The sequence below is a fragment of the Neodiprion lecontei genome, chromosome 7 (genome assembly GCF_021901455.1).
Source record: "Neodiprion lecontei isolate iyNeoLeco1 chromosome 7, iyNeoLeco1.1, whole genome shotgun sequence".
NCBI classification, from domain to species: Eukaryota; Metazoa; Arthropoda; class Insecta; order Hymenoptera; family Diprionidae; genus Neodiprion; species Neodiprion lecontei.
The window spans coordinates 3,319,824-3,339,476 of record NC_060266.1 but is presented as its reverse complement, the minus strand read 5'-3'; the positions used below and the strand labels follow the sequence as shown (position 1 = coordinate 3,339,476).

The window sequence follows — 19,653 nt, the reverse complement described above, 5'->3', positions numbered from 1 at the left end:
AATAGTCAAGGACTGAGCGGTAACCGGAACTAAAAATTTCTCCCGGTGCAGCGCCGCAGACCGCGATGATTCCCAAGCTGCACAACGCCGGGGAATAGAGAAGAGTATAAACCTACGGCTCGAGGTACTTGGTCCCGGTAACGTGGGACGTGCTTTGGACATTATCGGGTGGATTTGCCAGAGGCGAGAGAGAACAGCCAGGCCGAGGGGCAAGCGGCACGGCCGGACACGGGGTAGATTTGCCGATGACCGTAGCTTCGACGTCGATTGGTGAACGTATATCCGCGGGTCACCGCCATATTCGGCAGCTATACGTGCGACATACGTACACCAAGCTGTAACGGCGATCAATCCGCCGGCATAATTTCGCCCCTGCATACACACCCGCGTATTCGCAAGCGCGATATTACAGGTGTACGGCTGCGATGCATAAGGGGCGATTTTAACCCCTGCGGACAATGGAGAAGCCCGGGTTCAATCAATTCCGGAAATACCTGCAGCAAAATGATGGGATTTCAAATTGGATCCAAATTTTTAAATCTCTTGAGATTGTTGAAAAAATTTCAGGGGGTAAGTATTCTGGTATAAAAATTTGAAAATGACGATTATTTATTTATTTTTTTTAGGCATATTATTATAGTTACAGGTTTTAAGAATATTTTGGCTTGAAACCGATGACGGATTTTCGAAAAATTGAGAAAGTTACGAGCGGCACTTTGGTCGCAAGATCGAAGTGTAAAAATTACTATTTCAGCTGATATAGAAATGAACGTAAAAACCGAAGTCGAAACTTTAAATGCGTTTATCTCAAAAGTACATTTTTCAACCTGGATGACATAAGTGCTCGAGTTCTATCTAACAGATTGACTGGAAATTTGGTATGAATCTTCCGTATACATCCGTCTGTAAGCCTTACCTCGAAATTATTATTACAACTATTTGAAAAAAAATTGAAAAACATTGAAAAAAAAAAAAATACGGAATATAACGACATTCTTATGAATCAAGAAAGATCGTTGTCCTTCCATTCCGGATGAATGGGAATACTATAGAATCGTGTCAACCACCACAACCGGTTTTTTTGTCACTACCGTATTTCAAGACCTATAACATTTTCAATTTACATTTTTTTTCTTCACAAGAATTCAACTACAAATTTTTTAAATGCCAATAAAAATTCTTTGAAAAAATGGATGCTGAGAATATTTTTTACTGTACTTTCCATCAAATCCGAAAAAAATACCCGAAATCCATATCTCTAAACCAGAATAATCCCCCTTAAATAAAAATAATGTCCCAACAGGTTCACTTTATATTTACGTTATTTGTTACTTTTCCATAACACAAATTTTTATAATTTGAACATTCAAATTTTCACAGCAACATTCGATTGCTAATTTGTGCTTTTTCTTTCAGTGAGAAATACATTAAAATATCGTAAAATCAAGCCAAAAATATCAGTGGATCTACTGGGACATTTTTTCTCCAACAATTCTTCCGTCAAAAATGGAAAACGTGGTTTTTTACTTCCCCTGTTTCTTCGTATTTCAAACTTTCAAAAACCCCGTAAAAAAATGAATCAAATCGCATCGAATTTGTTTTTATTCATTTTTTGTTTTCACTTCGTCGAGTTACTTTTTCCAACCCCCTAGATTCCAAGCTTTCACTTATCCATAAATGTATGTACGTGACAGGAGTAAATATGTATATCTGATCTATAGATCGGCTTAGCGATTAGTTCCAACAACCTGTCGCAGGAAGGCCAACATCTGACGCTAGTCGCGTATAAGGTAGCGTATTAGAGGTACGTGTCGTACTTCGCAGGACCAAATCCTGATCCTATTAGGTTCAATAATGGTGGACAATTAGACGCGGTATAGAGCTTACAGCAATCCCGCCCCTACACTCCACGGCTGCATGCATACGCGATGGCATACGTGTACGTATGGGGTGCATGTGCCTGCATACGTGTAGAATTAAACGCTGCGGCACACGGACGAGCGAAGCCCCTGTAATATGCACTGTGAACGTCAGGCGCCAGTCACGAGAGACTAGATATAATATAGTACCTATGATTTGATCAAACATCGTGACAATGCGGAGAGCAGAGAGTAGAAAATAGCTAAAAACGAAAGGTACAGATATAATCAAATCCAGTCAATCTGCTAATTGGCTCGAGTTATAGCTGCTAATTACTGCACGTTGTTCGATTAAAATTGTGAACGAGCTGGTTTAATTAATTCAATGTGACAAATTTTTATCCATTTCAACGTAAACGAATTTTCAATCAATTTTCCGAATTAAGCGAACATTCGAATAGTTTTTGCATTGTTCAAACTACTAAATTTTTTAGTACCAGTTAACTCGAAGAAAATAGTTTCCGTCGTACTTAATACTAAATGTAAGCCCTGAAAAATTAATTAGTTATAATTAAATAACCTATAGTCTATATACTTAAATTCATCGAATAGTTACATAATTAAATTCAAAATTTTACGCTATCTAAAATGCTTTATAGTATACTACAGTTTAGTTATCGATTACATTGTAAACAATGTCGCAGTATTCACTCCGTTAATCTCGTTACATACCAGAAATTACTGCTTAGAATATTAGTAATATCTAGTAGTTGAATGTTAAATTGTTGAACTACTAGGTATACTATGTTCTGTTTAAAACGATCTCACGTTCAAAGGAACAAGTACACCTACTCCGTATAGGTATCTATAATTCGAATGAAAAACATCCTATGAGAAAAAATTATTAACTAAACGAAAATAGTAGGTAACTTCTGCCTTGATAATAATATATCATAATATACGTAGTAGATCGATGTTCTGACTAAAACGATCTCACATTCCAAAAAACAAGTTAAGCTAGGTACTCTGTACGACTACAATTTGAATAAAAAATGTCCTACAAGAAAAAATGATCAAGTAAACGAAAATAGTAGGTAACTCGTGTCTCGATGATTTCGACATTATATAAACCGACGTACTAAACGCTAATTTATTCAATTCCCTTCTACAGAATATTAGTAAAATCTAATAGTTTAGAGTCAATAGTCACAGTAAACACTGTAATTTAATGTTCTGGCTAAAGCGATCTCACATTCCAAAGAACAAGTAAACCTGTTCCGTATAACTATAATTCGAATAAAAAATGTCCTACAAGGAAAAATAATCGACTAAACGGAAATAGTAGATAACTCGTCGTATAAAACCGAGCCTTTATCCGCACTCTAATTGTCCAAGTTCTCTCTGCAGTTCTCGCGTTCACTTTCTTCCCCCTTGCTCGATTAGTTCATTCGTTTGTTACACGCATACCTAGGATATACGCTCATTGCGTAGTTCGGTATGGTGGAGGATGTAGGTAGGTGCGCGAGTCGAGAGCGGCCATGTTGAGCCTGCGCGTGGGAGGGCGTCCTCACTCTTGGTCGAGTCAATACCGAGATCTCTCTCCCTCCCCGCCGCCTCCCCCTCACTCCCGCCTCCGCGTCCTCCTCCCACCACCTTCCCGGCGAGACTGGCGTCCGACTTCGACCGCGAGCACCAACCAAAACTCTAGCTGATACCCGCCGTAGCGATGGCAACGCTTTTTCCCTCTCTCTCCCTCCCCCTCTTTTCGTTCTTCTCGCCGTTGCCTCTCCACCGGAGGCGCCGAGCCTCGACGAGGAGGTACGTACGGTAAAAGAAAAATCCGCGAAACCCGCGACGACGACGACGCGACGCTCTTCCTGTACAACCTGTCCGTGCCATGCGCGTTATTCGGTTATGGCCACCGACCGGATTAACGAGGACAGAAACTGAGAGAGATGTGTAGATGATGGATAGATAGATGGTATATTTTATGCCCTGGAACACTTTGGGACGAAATAGATACATGGCAAGTATTAACCGCGTTAACAAATTGAACCAATGATAGTTATGATTGCCACTTAGAAATGAAACTAAAAATAACTATGAGGAAAATAGTAATTAGTAGAATATGACAAAATAGTCCCGTATTTGGATAACAATAACGTGAGAAGTGAACTATACATGGTAAAGTAAATATAATAACATTGAACGGAACATGAAAAACTAGTAAAATATAGTCAATAAGAGGAAAGAGAAAGAAAGTTTGATAAGCAAAATAACCCGGTCGTTTAGGTTATACGAAGTCGACGAATGCCGTGGCGGAAAGACAGCGAATATTTATAAATGAGTTGCATAGTAGTTGGCATAAATAGTTGTTACGTATAGCCCAATAACGTGTTGAACTATTCTTCGTCTCAACTATTTCTTACCAAAATGCTGCAGAAAAGATACGGATTAAAAGAAACAGCAGGAATACGACCGAGGAGAAATGAATGGAGAAAAAATAAATAGAGAAAGTGTGCGATCTGTCTACTAGTTGCTACTATTTTAATTCATAGATTATACACTGGGTAAAAAAGATTCGGCGAGACCGACTAAATCTGCTTGTATTATAATATAGGTTATACAAACGTGGTGATGTAAATCGTTCTACAGTTTATATTACACAACTAAACATTAGTTGACATAGTTCTTTACGTGCAAATCCTGTTCATCGTGACTATAAATATGTGTCAACTAAATCAACTAAATCTTTTCGAAACTTATACGAATAGACAATACATAGTATAAATTAGTCGAAAAGTTTGGGGAAAACAAAACTTTCTCTATTTTCTTCTTCACATATCATCATCCTCGGCTTTCTTTTCTCATATATACTCCTATTTTAATTCCCAACCGGCCAGTAACAATTAAAAAATCTACATCGTTCAGATCGTCTCTTATAGGTATATCAGCGTAATATAGTATAATGTATGTACAAACATACGCGTATAGTATACAACAAGCGGTTAACAACGAATCTGATAACGAGGTTGTTTTTATTACATGACACACGCTGCTCTCCGAATGAGGAAGTCCCGAGTCGTGTAGAATTGCACTGTGTAACGTTATATGTTACTTGAGCGATCATCTGATGCATGAGAATCACGGACACAAAAATCTCAGAATAGTTGTTCCGGTCAATTGCGATGTTGTACATCTATATTTGTTCCTCATTAACGTTTCATTCGCTTATTCTCAGCCATGCATTAATTTTAACAAAATCACCGGTTCGGTAGTAACATTTTTTTGTTTGCAATCAATAATTTCTATTACATGTACTTCGAAATAGTCGATCGCGAAACTATAATCGAACAGTACCTAGGTTATGAATACCGAAGGCTAATGATTCAAAATTTCAGAGGGCAGGCGTGAAATTAAATATAAATAGTTGGAAAAATTGTTAATTTTTTTTCTTTGTTTTTTACGGTAGTCCCGCGTATAAACCATAATTTCGTTCGCGTTAAGAGCATACGTGGGCACCTTATAGATATATAAATGTGGTTCAGGTATAACGTATATATATGTATACGTATACCTGACAACCACGAGAGCTTATGTATAATCCGTTTACCAAAATTTCAATTTCTGGTCGGACCTAAGTAAACCTGCGAGTATATGTAAAGCGGTCGAAACGAGCGTCCGTGCCAGCGTACCTCCATCTCCTAACCTAACCTAAGTACTTATTATACCCACGTTATGGCGTACATGCAAGCCTGTAAATGTGTGCGTACACAAAATACAACTAAGCTATTCAACTCGAACGTGACAAGTTTATTATTATTTCTCTGCCGCAAGGTTTTCTAGTAATTGGGGAAAAAGGAACCAACCGTCCGGTAAATCTCTGGACAGCCTCTAAATTTGGGTTCTTACACCCTCGCGCAACGGGAAATTAACTGAAAGCCACAAGTCCCGCAAGATGCACGACTAAACGGAGAACGAAGAGTAACCTTCATCGTGATTATGACTATGCTTCAACTATACGAAATTTGATAATATAAATAATAAACAATTGTTAAACTGGGTTATATTTAACGTATAATAGTTACAACTATACTTTTTATCGTGCGTAGAAAAACAACTATGAATGTTAGTATTTCTTTGTGACAAAAAATCGTTCAAATACTTTCTCCGAATTGATATCAGTCTTTCGTAATTCGGAATTCTAGTAAAGAACATTTGTATAGTTGTCATTGAAGAAAATAAATAGTTAAACTTATCAGCTATATAGTTTGATGTCACTGGCACTGTTTGTAGAATTATAGTATACCGTTGCGATTGATAAATGATAGTATTTTTTGGGAAATAGTGATTTAATCTGTGGTTTTTATTTCGAGTAGTTAGTACCATATAGTAATAGATAATAGTGATAGACAACAACCAAAATCCTATTAACGAACGGCCGAAGAAAGAATGAAAAAAGATATGGAGGATAAACGGTTCGCGGCAAAACTCAAAGAAACAGTTTGAATATCGTGTTGAAAAGAGTCGAGTTTTAAAACGTCCGCTAGTCAAATAGCAGGTGAGTCGTTGAAGTATGCGGAAGTGTAGGCATGTGATGCACGGCGAACGAATGACGACGAGACTCTAGCCAGGTGAAATATTAAACTCTGGAGTATATAACCTATCAGACACGTGTATATTGCGATTCCGAAGATTCGTAGCACGAATAAAAATATACTCTTCTAATAGGATGGTTAAAATTTGCCCAGTCGATTTGATTAGTACATAGTTTTGAGTCTTTCCTATTTTCGTGTAAGTAATATTACCGTAAGAATACAGTCAAACCTGCCGTTCTAACGGTTGTATATGATTTCAGACAGTAAATTGTACACTTGGATCAACTAATTATTCCTCTCCGTCTACTAATTGTGAAGTGATTCAAGTACAAGACAATAAAGCAGCTGTTTGATAGTTTCGTGCCCTGTTTGATGAACTGATGACTATACCCATGTGTAGAATGTAATATCGAATGACATCTCTCAAATCGTAAATCTGTCTTACGATCTGACTTCAATACCTATTCGGAGTACGAAATTCGCGTGCTTCAAACGCCCGAGTACCTAGTAATTATAATATAGTAGGTCGCGAGACAATTAATCAGTTGTTTGAATAAATAGAATTTTTTTCTCGGTACTGTTTAATGTGCTCTGGTAGCCTATATTCCAGTATAAAACATATATACCCAGGGTAGCTGGCTGGTTGGCGGGTAGGTCGTATCACGCCGTAGTTCCGAGGACCTAAGCGTAGTGAGGTAACCTTCTCTCGACCACGTATCGATCCTCGGGGCTGGCTCTGTGCCTCTGCCTACTCCGCGCCACCAACCAGCTAGTAGTATCTTGGTTTAGGTGGCTGGCTGGATGGGCGGATGGCTGGCTCGGGCTTTCCTCGACTTCCGAAGCCGCGTAGGAAGGTGGCCGCCCCTAGACGCACCTCCATAGTCAGACATTCACACCGAAACACAGAATTCGCGTCGCGATAAAGACGTGAAACACCAAAAACTGGGCGACGGAAAATCAGAAATTTCATACACCGAAGCAACAAGAATTAACCGCTATCTTTTACGGAATTAAAGAGTCTGTCATCTCTTACCTTCCGGCTTGCAGCCGACGTCGAGACGAATCCAATGAGCCGTCGAACACCTAATTTGGACGTACCGTTTCCGAGATACGACGCGTCAAACTTCCCGGCTAGCGCGAGTAACGCGACTTCTGCTCTACGCAGTCCGAACCGCTCGCGCTAGTGATGCGATTCAAACTGAAATATTTCGGGAACGGGTGGTCCGAAATCGAGCGGCGAGGGCTCGTTGGACTCGTCTGAACGCCAGCCGTAACATCGACGCAAAATAAATCCGCTTTGGCTGGATTATAAATACTGCGCTCTTGTTAACTCCGAAACGGTTGATTTAATTTCGCACGTCATCGCCGCCGTCGCATGATCGCGACGTAATAAAAGTACCGCGCATTTTGCAATCACCGATCTTTTCAACCAGAGTAAACAAGAGAGGGTAAAAAAAAGACCTGTGAATTGAGATGAAAACGCGTCATCGACGCGTCTGGCTGTTTCCCCAGATGCTATTTCAGAGTCAAATCGTACGGTGAACGGAGGTAAAGCAGTTACGTAACCGATCGGTCCAAGCTGCGCAGTACTCGCTGCATATAGCCGGCTAACTAACGAGAAGAGAAGAGCTTATTGCAGCGAGCGTGGCGTCGCCTCGAGTCGAGTCGAGTCGAGTCAAGTCAAGTCGAGTCGCGGCGGTGTTATACCGAGCGATCAAACATTGTTCATGATTTAGTCAAATATTTGCAAAATATACACACAGTGCTGCAGCGCTCTTTGCATAGTGGCTGGCTCTCGTTGCACCGCGCTTGTTTCCGACCCCTCGCTCCATCTCTCTCTCTCTCTCTCTCTCTTTCTTTCTCTCTCTCTCTCTCTCTCTCTCTCTCTTTCTCTCTCTCTCTCTCTTTCTCTCTCTCTCTCTCTTTCCATCTTTACAGGTGTATACTGCATAAGCGAGCATTGCATGCGTGCCACGTCCAACCTTTACGCAGTATACGAGTAGGTGTACCTACCTATGAACAGAGCTCGCGTACCTTCATCGAATAATAATTACAGAAGTATAAGGCGTGTACATATACCGACATATATCTCCATCGCTTATGCGCCACGGGTCAATGCGCAATACGCGCATGCATGCATGTATGACAATGATTGCACAATTAACCGCTTCTTCTGTATATCCAGCTACCGTAAATTTTTATTCAAACAGGCACCGAATAATTTTCTGTTTTATAGATTGTACAGCTAATATCTCGATATGGTTATTTTCATTGTTTTTTTCTTTTTTTTTTATGCACTTACAATAATAATCCGGTAACTTCTTAATCGTTTCGAATTAATATATGATTAACTTCTCTTTTTCTTCTTTTTCTGCCAGGTGTTAAATATACGTATACATAGTAAATCAATAGAAAAAATCAAATGTGACAAATAATTATTACATATTATAGTTTTCAACTTGGATGTAGAGTACAATAGGAAAGTATGTAGACAAGGCAACGAGATTTCGTAGAAATACGTATTGGTTTATTGAAACATTTACATTTTTTTTTTTTTTTTTAGGGCGATACTCGTTTATCATTATTTTACTTTATTTTATTTACTCATTTATTTTCATTATCAATTAATTAATTTATCCACTTTACTTATTAAATTTTTTCAATGATAAAATTTCATCAAATTAATATCTCTCTCACTCTCACACTATCAATAGGTAACGCACTCTCTCCTGCTTTCATATTCATCAATTATTCTTTCATACTACAGAAACACAGCTGCGATCAAACGAATTATTAACAAGGCTCGTACATACGTATGTATATGTGCGATTCGGTCACGGACCAGTTGAACCGTGTATCATCCCTAAACTCTAGAAATTGAATGATGATTAAAAAACAAAAGAAGAAAAAAACGTTAGGAGAAACTATACAATATTAGTAGAAAATTAGTAGTACAGAAGATAAGAGACAGAAGAAGCCAAGTAACTGTGCAGCGTCAAGAAAAATCGAAACAACGTAGGAACGGGGAAAAGTAGGAAAAAAAATGTACATTATGTAAGAAGGGAATAAAATCGAAGACGATTCCCGCGGTTAATCACCCAAGAGAATAAAGTTGACTTTTATTTCCGACTCAACTCTGGCCGCAATATTTATTTGACAATTGGGACTTTTAAATTAAGATGCGGTGCGTATCGTGGACAATTGTTTGCGCTCGCTTCCTTTCGTTTTCTTCAAGGCGTTCGTTTCTTCTGGATTTGAATTTGCGGGAAATATGATCTCGTATTTCCCGTGAAATGCGTTTTAGGCAAAAATATGCCACTTTCGTCCCGATTTTCAGATCAAAAAAGTTAAGTTTAAGGTTGAGTTGGGAATAAAATCGGTTCTAAAGTGTAAAGCAATTCAGAACCGGAGAAAATATATTCGTAAAATATAATAATTATGTAATTGACATACATTGAGATTTCCAAATTTTTACAGAGATTATTCTTAAATTCTCTACTCTTTCTTTTATATTATACACACCGTTTATCATACAAGTTTAGGAATAATAACTATACTAGACATGTACATACATATATACGCACATACATACATATGTATGTATGTATACATCAACTACGCACTGTCGTGAGATTTATCGTGTTCTCCAAGATTCGCGTACAGGTATACGAATAACATACGAATGTATGTATAGATGTTATATAATATACACACAATACGTATAGTAGCATATACCTATATTTTATATGATGATGATGATGATGCATAATCGAGATCTTCGAATATTAAATTATACATATATGCATATATACATGTACAATGTGCTACCTATATCTTGCAAGTTCAATCGCGTACTTTTCTTGTTTAAGTTATGAAAATTTGATTTTCGTCGTGAAAATAAAAAAAAATCGGTGTAAGGTGCGGGAATAACGCGTCTAACGTTTATTTCGAAAACAAAAAAATCCTACGACTGCTCGAATCGTTGCGCGAGCGTTACGATAATTATAATAATATTATAATGATAATCGTAGTTTGTAATAATAATGGTAGTGATATATATCTATAATAATAGTAATAATAAATCATAAATCATATTGTATAATAATAATGTGCGATGATATAATCGAATGATCGCTATGTGTATACGTATATACATATCTATATATGTATGATAAAATGGCATGAATCTATTTACCCGAAAAAAGTACAAAGTACACAACCTATGCGTATTTATACATAATTTATGTATGTAGTAATAATGATAATAATAATAATAATAATAATAATAATAATAATAATAATAATAATAATAATATTTATTCGCTACAATATACATATATATTCTAATATTCATATTATTTACAATAGAGTGTAGGTACGTATGCAGTGTATGTGTGTTTTATTCTTTTTCTCGGTTTTTTTCCTGCACACTGTTCTGTGTGATTCTTTTCGATGTGGTTTTTTTTTTCTATTTTTATTTTGTGTTTCTTCTTCGGACAGAATTGTTTCCGACGCTTCTCTGTACATAAATTTGCGACGGATTGAAATTATACATTCAAGTAAAACGAAACACAATTTTACGAATTGTATAGTTACGCAGTGAAAAATTTACACACAACATACATACATACATACATACATATAAATAACGTGCACTATATACCGATATATTACGTGTCCGATGAATGAGAAACATACGTTGAAACGTTTGAAAATCGAGAGTAAATTTTTATTCAATTATGTTTTTTTTCTCCTTCTTTTTTGGTTTATTTTCTAAAAATTCGACTGCAAGAAACTATTGACCACGTCTCTCTCTCTCTATATATATATATATATATATAATATAACATTATGTACATTAATTATACTTTGCACGTAGTCGATATTTTGTTCCAATAAAATAATTCCGACAAAATTTGGTACACGTATAAGATACGTATCTATACATTATGTATGTACGAATGTATGTATAATGGACGTATAATAACTGATACAAGCATCTGTTTTTCTTCGAAAAATTGAAATATAAGAAATGTACAATTTTTTTTCATGATTATTATTATTATTATTATTATTACCGTACTGCAGTGTGTGGATGTACGTGTACTATAAAGAGGCGTACACCTGCAGATGGGAAAACATGGGATTTTACCTATATTCACCATATCCACTGCCACATATTTCATACGCGAAGTTTTTTACGTAGTATTTTTCATCTCGATTTCACTCTTTCCCCGATCTTCATCTCTGCGAATATCCACAGTACTACCATCATTAGTTATACTAAGGTCTAAGTATCGTACAAGAAAGTGAAGAAGGCGAGAACAGGAATTTAACGAAAAATTAAACTAAACAAATTGCGGAAAAATCTTCAGCGTGAAGTTTTCCCTAGTATAATATGAAACTAAAAAAATGTTATCATTCGTTCGTTTTTAAAAACTTCGTTTTTTTTTTATTTTGATTATTCGAATGCGTTGTAGCAGTTGCATCGCATCCTTAAACACTTTATTTTTCCTTCAATTTACGAATTATCACATTTTCACTTTTGTTTTATTGTTATTAATATTATTCTTATCGACATTATTATTATTTGTTGTTGTTATTATTATTATTATTACTATTATTATTATTATTATATATCTGTATGTGTGTATATATAAGTTTTTTTTTACATAATACAAATGTACAGATATATTTATATTTATGTATAGTATATGTATATTTATATATAGTAAATAATTTTACGTCGGATCGTCTATTTATAACCCTTTTTATCCCCCTGGTGTATATTACTATTATTATTATTATTTTTGTTGTTGTTGTTGTTGTTGTTGTTGTTATTACATATTTGCATCTAAGATAATAATTCTATATTATACACGGTTGTCACCAGTACTTTTAGCCTCGCTTCTGGATCGCACATATTCATATCGATGAAAACCTTCGAAAAAAATTTCTAAAACATAATTACATGTGTTTTCTTTTTGTTTTTCTTGCTTTTTTTTTACATAAAATACGTGTTCTGCCGATATAGCTGGTTATATACTTACAATATGTAACACGACAGGCATTGATCGTTTTGAAATATTCATACACACGCATTGGCGCACCGACGTTTATCATTATCATTATTATCAGACATTCGAGTAATTAAAAAATGAGAAAAAAACAAAAAAAAACAGAATTTTTCATACGCGAAATTAACGAACGATAAAAACAAAGAAAACGGAAATGAAAATTAACGGAAAACAGAGAAGGTTTGATTGTGCTTAACGACAGTAGTTGTAGTAAGAATAGTAATGATAATAATAACAGAAACTCGTTTGATCAGATTTTAATCGACGACGGATAATCGGTGCTCCGATGATCAAACGGAGCGATACAACTAGTATTACGTTATTACAACAAGTTCAGATATAATTTCGTTGATAGATATAATATATTAGGTAATGTGGAATAGATAGACTTCACAATGACACTGAATTTCGGTCATTGGCACTCGAGTCTATTCGATATCGATGTACAAACGTATCGATCATCTTCAAACGATTCGCGATAAGGTAATTTGTGATTTGATGAAAAAATTTGTCGAGAAAAGATTTGATTTTCTTTTACTAAGCGCGGTATTTTTATTTGTTCTTTGTTGTATTGTTTTCTTTTTCCCCGTTTGCACATTCGTTTTATATCCAAAGTCCAAAGATTCCAAGAAAATTATATTCGTTCGAAAACGTAGTTATTGCAGATAATTTAAAAATAATATTGAGTTGTTTGGTTGTTTTTTTTTTTTCGTTTTTTTTTGTATCTTCATCACGTTTCACGGAATCGAAACGATTGTATGAACACGGAATTTTTGCCTATTTTCTTACAACCTTGCAAATGATCTGTTACATAAAATGTTTTGACAAAATTGTTGATCCAATTCTTTACGGAATTTGACAATGTGAAAATAATTTCAAATTATTATATTTATTTTTCACGTTATAGAGGATCGGAAAATATTCTCTTATATCCGTTTGTTTCAGATTTTGAAAGACTTTATTGAAATTGATTTTTCCGCCAGCGGTTTAATCGTTTCAAAAGTATTTCGCAATTTTCTTAGGCTATTTCTTAAATAGTTATTATATACAAAAATTCATGAATATTATCTGTATTCTGAACACGGTGTACAACGAATGAAAATATTTCACGTAAAATCGTGTAACGTTCGGTGGGATTTTGTAATAAATTTCACAAGATTTGAAAGAATTTCAATTCCTTGCAGACACCACCGTGTTATTTAAACTCTCAAGTTTTCGGGTAAAAATATTTCTCTCGAATTTAACATTCGCAAGGTTCTAATTTCGTATTAGAATCTAATTCGTACCCATTTATAGACTTTGTAGGAAATTCAAATGGTACGTCTATCGTGAGAAATTCACGAGATTTCATTACGTGAATTTACACACTCATTTCAATGAAATTTCTCACACCAATATTTACATACAAACGGGACTCGAAGAGCAATTCCGTTGATTGGTTAAAAGTCACGGTGAAAAGATTTGATTGAAATTTGACTAGATACGATTTTCAAAAGACTGTTTCAAATTACATATTTTCAAAATATAACTGAAAAAATTGTATCTTGACTTCGCAGTCTTGTAGATACTGTTACGAATTGAAAAGGCCTCAAACATTTTGAAGCTTGAAAGTTTCGTTGACAGTTACCCATGTTCTGATGCCGAATATCACGATCAACTGATTTTTACTGTAAGCGAAACGTTGAAATATTCGCAATTCTGAAATCATGCTCGTGCTGAATATCCGGTAAAAATACCGACACTTTTCTAATCACAGATCATCAAATGCAGATATTTTACACCTTCGATTCCTATTATAGTTTTCAGAAATTTAGTTTTTATAATTTTAGACTTCTTGGATATATTTTTAAACAAAATATACCGCAATTTCAAGAATTCGAAATGTCTGTGTAAACTACGCGTCTAATTTTTTTCTCGGATCAAACAGAAACGACTTGTCCAACTACAGTACAAAGTCAGATATGTATCGCATAACAAAAGGTACGAATTCCCTAGCATAACCACCAAAGGACGTTAAAATAAAACGAGGTTAATTTTAGTACCAAAGAAGATGTGAACTTCCGTTCTAGAAACTAACGTATGCGTGAATTTTTCCCTAAATCAAACCAAACCAAGTTACAAAAAAAAAAAAGAAAAAGTTACGTACACTGCGAGATCCCCAAGTCGTGCAATTGTAAAATGGTGAAATCTTAAGAACGACTTTAAAACCCAGTTCCATGCGTGTTAAAAATAAGCCTGAAGAACCTTTCTAACGTCAAGTTCTGCTTACGTTATACATACACGTGGTGTAGTTAATTTTTTAACTTTATTTTTCAAAGTGCCACTCGAAAAATTTGTCGCAAATACTGAAAAACAAACATTGTCGTTATTTTCCAGTGGCACCTAGGAAAAAAAAAAACAAGTTAAAAGTGAAGCACCCTAATGTAGGTATATTAGAAGAAGCGAGTACCGATGGGAATTTCCCTACAGTTTTCCCACACGCATCTCTATTCTTTGAAAACTGGAAAATCTGTAACTGAATAAGCTTGACTTGTTTTTGCAAATCGGACCGATCATTAGAAAGGCAAGGTGGAAATTCTTGACCTCTATGTTAAGATACCTAATCCATGCATGTTACACTGTTAGAAAATTTACGACGTCAATAAAAGTCCACACCGATTGGTGCAAAATCAAAAATCATCGTCGTAAATCGTTCGATTCTTGACACCAAATGATCAACACCAAAATAGAGCGGACCTCTGTAGAATATTTTCCGTGTCACGTTCAACGTTGCATTTTTAAGAGCGTATGTATATACGAGTATATAACCATACTTACGATTTACCAGCAGAACACGAGTACGCGGAATAATCGTGATATAAAATAAAATATATAAATTTTTACATAGAGGCGTAAGGTAAATTGTGGTTATCTTCATCCCCGTCGACGTCGTCATCTTGCACGGTGTCATTGTCCCAGGCCTCGTCCCCTTGCCCTAATGTAGCGTGAATATCGCCGCCGGATTCCCGACCAACACCGACCCGCTGATGAAGTTGATCATCGGCACGTCGATGATGATCGAGATCATGAGTCCGCCGCCGGTGTCGAAGACTCGCGTTACCGTGGTCATCACATCCAGCGACGGTGTAAACGGCGGCGACTCAGGCAAGGGCGTAGGGATGAGTAGCGTGGTGTCACAACCCGGTAGCAGAAGCGCTTGTCGGAGGCGGAGGAGCCGATGATGTGGCGACGGAACTTGCGTGGTGATAAAGCGAACTCGGGTAGTAGTCCTGATGGTGATTGCTCATGTTGTGCATACCGGAGGCGCCGTTGGGTCCAGCGTGCATGCCGTTGTGATGATGATGGTGTCCGGGGGGGACGGAATGGTGCGGATGATGCGGGGACGATCCGTAGGTGGCGTAGCTCTGATGAAGCTGTTCGTACATCTTGAGCTCCGGTGACTTGGTATCCTGACTTCCGGGGGATCCGGCGGCCGTCGCTCCAGGTAAAAGCCTCGTGATGCTAAACGGATGACTCGCCGCTGTGTAGGGTGTCTCCTGCTTCAGGCTACCTGACATCCCGTGGTGCAGGGCCGACGCCGGATCGCCGAGAAGATGGGGGTGGAGGTTGCGTCCGACCATGGCGGCCAGTTCGTCGTGAGTGGGTCCGAGGTCACCACCTAAGAGACCGCCGATGTCGGTAACGTCGGTCTTCAGGGAAGAGTGATTGTGGTGAATACCGCCGGCCGTGGGTATATGGTGATGGTGATGGTGGCCCCCGACCAGCGAGTGCATGTCCTTATCGGCCTGCGTTTGACCCGCGTGATGCTGAAGCGGTGTCTTCTTCCCGTGGTTCATTTCATGGGAGGGACTGTGCTGCCCGGCACCGTTGTGGTGGTTCTGCTGCGGGTGTTGCTGTTGCTTGTTGGACTGCCGAGAGAGTTCCTTGTTAGAATCCTTGAACCGTTTCTGGCGTCTGAGGTAGCAACCGTTCTCAAACATGTTACCACTCTCGGGATGCAGGGTCCAGAATGATCCCTTACCCGGTTTGTCCGGGGTCCTCGCCACCTTTACAAAACAGTCGTTGAAGCTGAGCGAGTGCCTAATGGAGTTCTGCCAGCGTTGCTGATTCTGTCTGTAGAACGGAAAGAGGTCCATTATGAATTGGTATATCTCGGAGAGAGTTAGCATCTTCGACGGTGCGTTCTGGATCGCCATGGTTATCAGGCTTATGTAGGAGTAGGGTGGTTTCGCGTGCGTGTAACTCCGACGGTAGGACTTGTCCGATCGAGCTCGCTGCAACGCCGACGTTGGTGATCCAGGCTCCGTCAACGAAAGCGTGTCCCGCGAAACTACCCCGGAACTACCACTCGGGGTTAGCGGACCATAACCGACGGCGTTCATGCAGGCGCTTCCCATGGAGCCTGGACCATAGCTACCCATGCCACCGCCACCGACCCCCATAGCGGAGCTCATCGAGCTCATGGTGAAGCCGCCGGTCCCCTGTGGGCTGCAGCTCGGACCTACGCCTACCCCCATCGGCATACCCATTGGCACGCAACCCATGGAGTTTATTGAACTGTAGGTTGACGCCATGCTACCCATGCTCGACATCGCTCCGCTTGTCATCGCTCCACCAAGACTACCAGCTTCGCTATAGAGCTTCTGAGGTTGCAGCATCGCCATGTCGAAGATCTTGGTTTATCCGCTCCTTGGCCTTCGGAATCGTTCCTCGTCGATGCAGGTGGGAAATTCGGAAATACAGAATCCTAAAACTCTGCACCGTTTTTCCCGAACACTCACCTTGCACCGTCTTTTACGTGCTACTACTTTTCACTAGTGAAATGGTGAAATGTTCTCGCTGTGTCTTGCGGTGTTTTTAAAGTCCCGCACTATCACTGCATCAATTTCATCGGGGTTGCGCGGTTTCTCGATTAAGAGGATATTACACCACGATCACTGTGTATCAACGACCCGGACGGTTGGATATCTTCTTTAGCTTTGCGGTTACATCTTGGATTGTCGATCTTCTTCGCGGCGGCATTTTTTCACCTTTTTATTTTACGATGTATGGTATTCCGTGTATACCATGCGTCGTACGTTGGAAAAGCACTGAAACTAACGATGAAATCTTGCGGATCAAGTCGGTAGATCGAAAAACTTGGATTGTTGAGTTGACACAAGAGTTGACATAGATTTACTCGAAACGAAGGAACGAAAAAATAATTGTCGAAAAACACTGTATCACAACGATTTATTCACAATGATTAAACACGACTAAAGCACCAAAATACCGTAGCACTGAATCAGTCGATTATTACCTAACATGTATCGAACGGAAACGAGAATCACAAGTGATGTACGAATACATTACGAAAACGCGCACTCCATCAACGATGAGGATTGTTTAAAAACTAATCACACTGACAACCGGATTCGAGATATACCCAACAGTCTCCAAACGATATACGCCGCACGGTCATCCATGGTGTGTAATAAAATGTGATAAAACCGTAAACCAGGTATCGAGTTTCAGCGAATGCGCATAACACGAGTTTAACAAACTAATTGAAACACGTTCGAAGTCGATCACTGCACTGCGTTGTTTACCACGTTGTTGTGATAGGGGAGTATGTAATTGTTGTCCCAATAACGACTATCTCTCTCCACCAAATTCCCGCGATTGTCCCGCCGATCGCCTACAACAGTGCACCGCACCGCGTTTAACGTACGTGTGCGGGATACGTCAACGTCGCACAAACACGCACACACGTGTCCACAAATATATACATATACATATCGATGTGTGTACCGGGGAAAATCTATGCACGTGTATACACGTATACAAAACCGTGTTTGCGTGTACTCGCGTGTACACACATGAAAAACACACACCCGCCGCGCTGGCTGTTTCTAACGTTTATCTCTCGCGTTCCTGTTTCAGCAACTCTGAGTGTGTAGTGTGGACCAGGTCCGGTTGCCGAGTGTACCCTGGCCCTCTCGTAGCCGAGAAGCTTGTTCAAACAGTCCCTTCCCCCACGGACGAACTCTTGGAAACTCGAATCGAACCACCCACGAACAACTCGACGACCAATAAGCACGCGTCTCTAGCCGCCATCCGACCAATCGAATTCCGGCCAGAAAAGGAGAGGCGGAGTCGACCTCTTCACCCGACGCGTTTTCGGCAGACGACAGCTGTTCCCGCTCGGTGAAAACGGAGGGTTGGAAGCGCTGGCTGCGCGCGCATTGCCGCGGCGCATGCGCGCCGCGCGGCGAACTATGAAACCTTGCGTAACCCCGCGCGCCAGTGCTGCCGTCTCGCTCTCTTCCGCGCCAAGTATACGCGGCCTTAAAGCCATCCGTCTCTGTCCGTCCGGCGCGCGGGTTTTCATGTGCGATTTCGTCGCACTCTCTCTGATCGCTAGCACGATTTTTGAGGACCGTTCTTTTTAGTTTTTTCTCTCTTAAAATTTCTCTTTTTTTTTTCTTTTTTACTTTTTATTTTCTCCCCGTTCTCGGAGGGGTTCTACTTTCTTTTTGTGCTTGCTGCTGCCGCCGCGCTCGCTCGCGCTCACCGGGTCTCTTCTTCTCAATGTGCACACGCACATCTCCCGATCGTAACCACGTCCCACCACCGCGGCCCTCTGCTCAACTCCGTCGCGACGCTAACGCCGGATCCACGCCTGCAACCCCAAAACGACGTTATACGTTACGTTGACCGACGCGCACGTAGGTTATACCCTCACCTTACACCATACCGTTTACGTCATGCGTCAAATGGGGTTCACGACACGCATTTTGACACATTCGTCGAATAAAACACACGGATTTTGTGCCGCACCGTCAAGCCTGAGTTTCAATGTCGATATTTCTTATTGTTAGTTATCAGTTTTAGCTTTAACGCGCGAGATTTCGATCTTGGTAAACGTAATTTTCGCATTGACTCCTAGAAAATTAATAGAAACTGAAAGCTTTTCACCAATATTAATAAAAATAAGTGTATCACATAGTATCAAATCTACACGTATAATAATATATATGATAACCTCTTTTTTATTTCATATAAAAGACGGTGCGTTCGTCACCTCGGTTTTGCATCAAGTTTGTAATAAGTATATAATACGATTATTATATAAATTAC

General features: G+C 39.0%; 1 protein-coding gene and 1 long non-coding RNA gene across 2 annotated transcripts in view; both read right to left on the bottom strand.

Moving 5' to 3' along the window:
* The window catches only part of LOC124295334, a 55,670-nt gene extending 48,383 nt beyond the window's left edge, over window positions 1–7,287 (bottom strand). Inside the window, exon 1 of the long non-coding RNA XR_006905251.1 lies at window positions 7,084–7,287. This is a non-coding gene — a long non-coding RNA (uncharacterized LOC124295334). The remainder of the gene's footprint in view (window positions 1–7,083) is intronic.
* Window positions 7,288–13,176: 5,889 nt separating this feature from the next.
* On the bottom strand, window positions 13,177–18,541 carry LOC107222564 (silk gland factor 1). The gene has a single exon (XM_046744957.1). The coding sequence runs from the start codon at window positions 17,196–17,198 to the stop codon at window positions 15,708–15,710; it is 1,491 nt and encodes a 496-aa protein (XP_046600913.1). The 5' UTR covers window positions 17,199–18,541; the 3' UTR covers window positions 13,177–15,707.
* Window positions 18,542–19,653: the final 1,112 nt, after the last annotated feature.

Excerpts from the sequence above, each read along its gene's own strand:
- LOC107222564 (XM_046744957.1), bottom strand. The coding sequence starts at position 17,198 with ATGGCGATGCTGCAACCTCAGAAGCTCTATAGCGAAGCTGGTAGTCTT.